The sequence below is a fragment of the Lepisma saccharinum genome, chromosome 5 (genome assembly GCF_977018435.1).
Source record: "Lepisma saccharinum chromosome 5, izLepSacc3.1, whole genome shotgun sequence".
Classification (NCBI taxonomy): domain Eukaryota; kingdom Metazoa; phylum Arthropoda; class Insecta; order Zygentoma; family Lepismatidae; genus Lepisma; species Lepisma saccharinum.
The window spans coordinates 71,414,529-71,416,871 of NC_139233.1; the positions used below are offsets into that span (position 1 = coordinate 71,414,529).

The following is a 2,343-nucleotide window of genomic DNA, read 5'->3' on the forward strand; positions in this document are numbered from 1 at the left end:
ATATATATACAGGGTTCGGCAGAATGAATAGTAGGATATAAAAAGGATAGAACGTCGAAACAAATCGAATAATTTATTGAAACACATATTGAAAACAAAGAATAATAGATTCCATTACATACCATATATGCCATTTTACTGGTTTTGAAGATAACGCCCGACAGATGGTCGCCATCACGTTCAGCGCATTCTTCCAGGCGGCGAACAAAAGCTCGCATCACCCGCTCCAGCATGTCCAATGGGATCGCCTCCACAGCTGTATGTATCCTTGCCTTCAGTTCAGCCACGGTACGAGGACTTGTAGCGTACACTTGACTTTTCAGGTAGCCCCACAAGAAGAAGTCAGGGGCAGTCAAATCGGGCGACCGTGACCCCCAAATCGGGAAATCAATCGACGAGGAAAATGACGCCGCAAGACAGTCATGGACCGGCGGGCCATGTGGGCTGTTGCCCCGTCCTGTTGGAACCATATGTCTCTGTTCATCCTTGGAAGGAGAAAGTCACGTAACATTTGGACATAGCGATCGCTATTAACCGTTACCGCACGTCCATGAAGATCCTAAAAAAAATATGGACCGATGATGCCAAACGATGCCACACCGCACCACACCGTCACACGTTCACTGTGCAGGGGTTGCTCATGCAGCCAACGAGGATTAAATGGCGCCCAGTATCTGTAATTCTGTTTATTGACACCACCGTGCAGATCAAAATGAGCCTCATCCGACATCAGTATGTTGTTTCGCATCTGCGGCTCGGCTGCTAAAAGTTCCAAGCAACGCAACGCAAAGGTTCGTCGGGCATGTTTATCTTGTTCGGTTAGTTTCTGTGCGACCTGCATTTTGTAGGGGTGGAAGTGGAGGTCTTCATGGATGATGCGCCGCAGGGAACGATCTGACATTCCTAGCGCCAAGGCATGTCTGGCAGCAGAACGCCGAGGACTTCGGATCAGTGCTTGACGGGCCTCCTCCACTCGCCCCTGGGTCCGTTGTGTCTTTGGTCGCCCCGGGCTTTTCTTTTTTGCACACGATGCGGTAGCCCTGAATTGTTGCACCCACCGTACAATCGTCCTGTGATCCGGGACGTTCTGATGTCGGCCCACCTGGAAATGGCGACGAAAGAGTCGCTGCACGGTGATTGGAGACTCGTTATTTTTTAAATACGCCTCAACGGCGAATGCTCGATGTTCCGAACTCCACAAGGCCATACTTACAAATGGCAGTCCTACCTCAATGCAGCGCGCACACACGTCGTTGCGCAGGCGCAACAGCGACGCCGTACTACGTGACTCAAATCAGGCTATTCATTCCGCCGGACCCTTATACAGGGTGTTTCTAAAGGTCGTTTACAACGCTTGGGAGGTGATTCCTCACACGAAAACAAGCAAAAAGTCTAAGTTCCATTTTTACGACTGAGGCTTCGTTTCCGAGATAGGAGCCTCGCAAAAGGTGACAAAGTGAACGTCACACCTGACTGGGACGAATACTATAACAGATAGAGAGGCGGTTCCAAGGGAATCATAAAGGAATCGTATGTGCTCAGTCCGGAAGTCACTATGAAAAGTTCACTGCACGCATGCGCAATGGAGTCCTCAAAGGAATTGGAGATTTCCAGCAAGAACAATACATGGAAAGGGTATGTAACGCAGCAAGAAGGACCGTGACAATGAGAAATGCGTTCAAGACAACACATCCCGACCTCAAACATCAAAACATGAGCACCGAACACAAAATCCGAAAAGTTGAGCAAGGTTGCATACTCCCAGTTACACGCAAGGAATGAACGAATCATGTCATGTGGCATACGAGTTACACATTACTCCACCAGGAGGAGGGAAAGAAAAACACAATATCAGATGATTGCGACAACGTGTATTTTTACACGCGACAACTACGTAATATCCCCCCCACACACACACACACAACAAACAACAAATGCTACAATATCTTACGCACAGACAGTGCGTGTCACTGTGCACCAACTGAAGATGTCACTTTCACCACACAAAGGGGGTGGGGAGCAATACCAAGAGTGTTCTCACTGAGATTTGCCGAGGGCAATAATCACAGACGGTTTTCAAAATGTCTGCCGTTTACTTCTACGCAGAGATGACAGCAACGAATTAAGGATGTCGAGTACGAGCAAACAAGCCAGGTGTATCTGCTACCGTCGCGGCGGCGACGTTGATGCGAGCAACGAGGTCTTCAGCTGATGTGACAGGTGTGTCGTATACGAGGGTTTTCATTTCTCCCCAGAAGAAAAATTGAGAGGGTTGAGATCTGGCAACCTCGGTGGCCAAGGCACAGGCTCATCCCTACCAATGAACCTATTGCGAAACACGTC

General features: G+C 48.8%; 1 protein-coding gene across 1 annotated transcript; it reads right to left on the bottom strand.

The window, feature by feature from the left end:
- Nucleotides 1–559: 559 nt before the first annotated feature.
- Nucleotides 560–1,207, bottom strand: LOC145988062 (uncharacterized). Its single transcript, XM_083122899.1, has one exon. It carries the CDS (start codon nt 1,205–1,207, stop codon nt 560–562), a length of 648 nt encoding a protein of 215 aa, XP_082979025.1.
- Between the last annotated feature and the right edge of the window lie 1,136 nt (nt 1,208–2,343).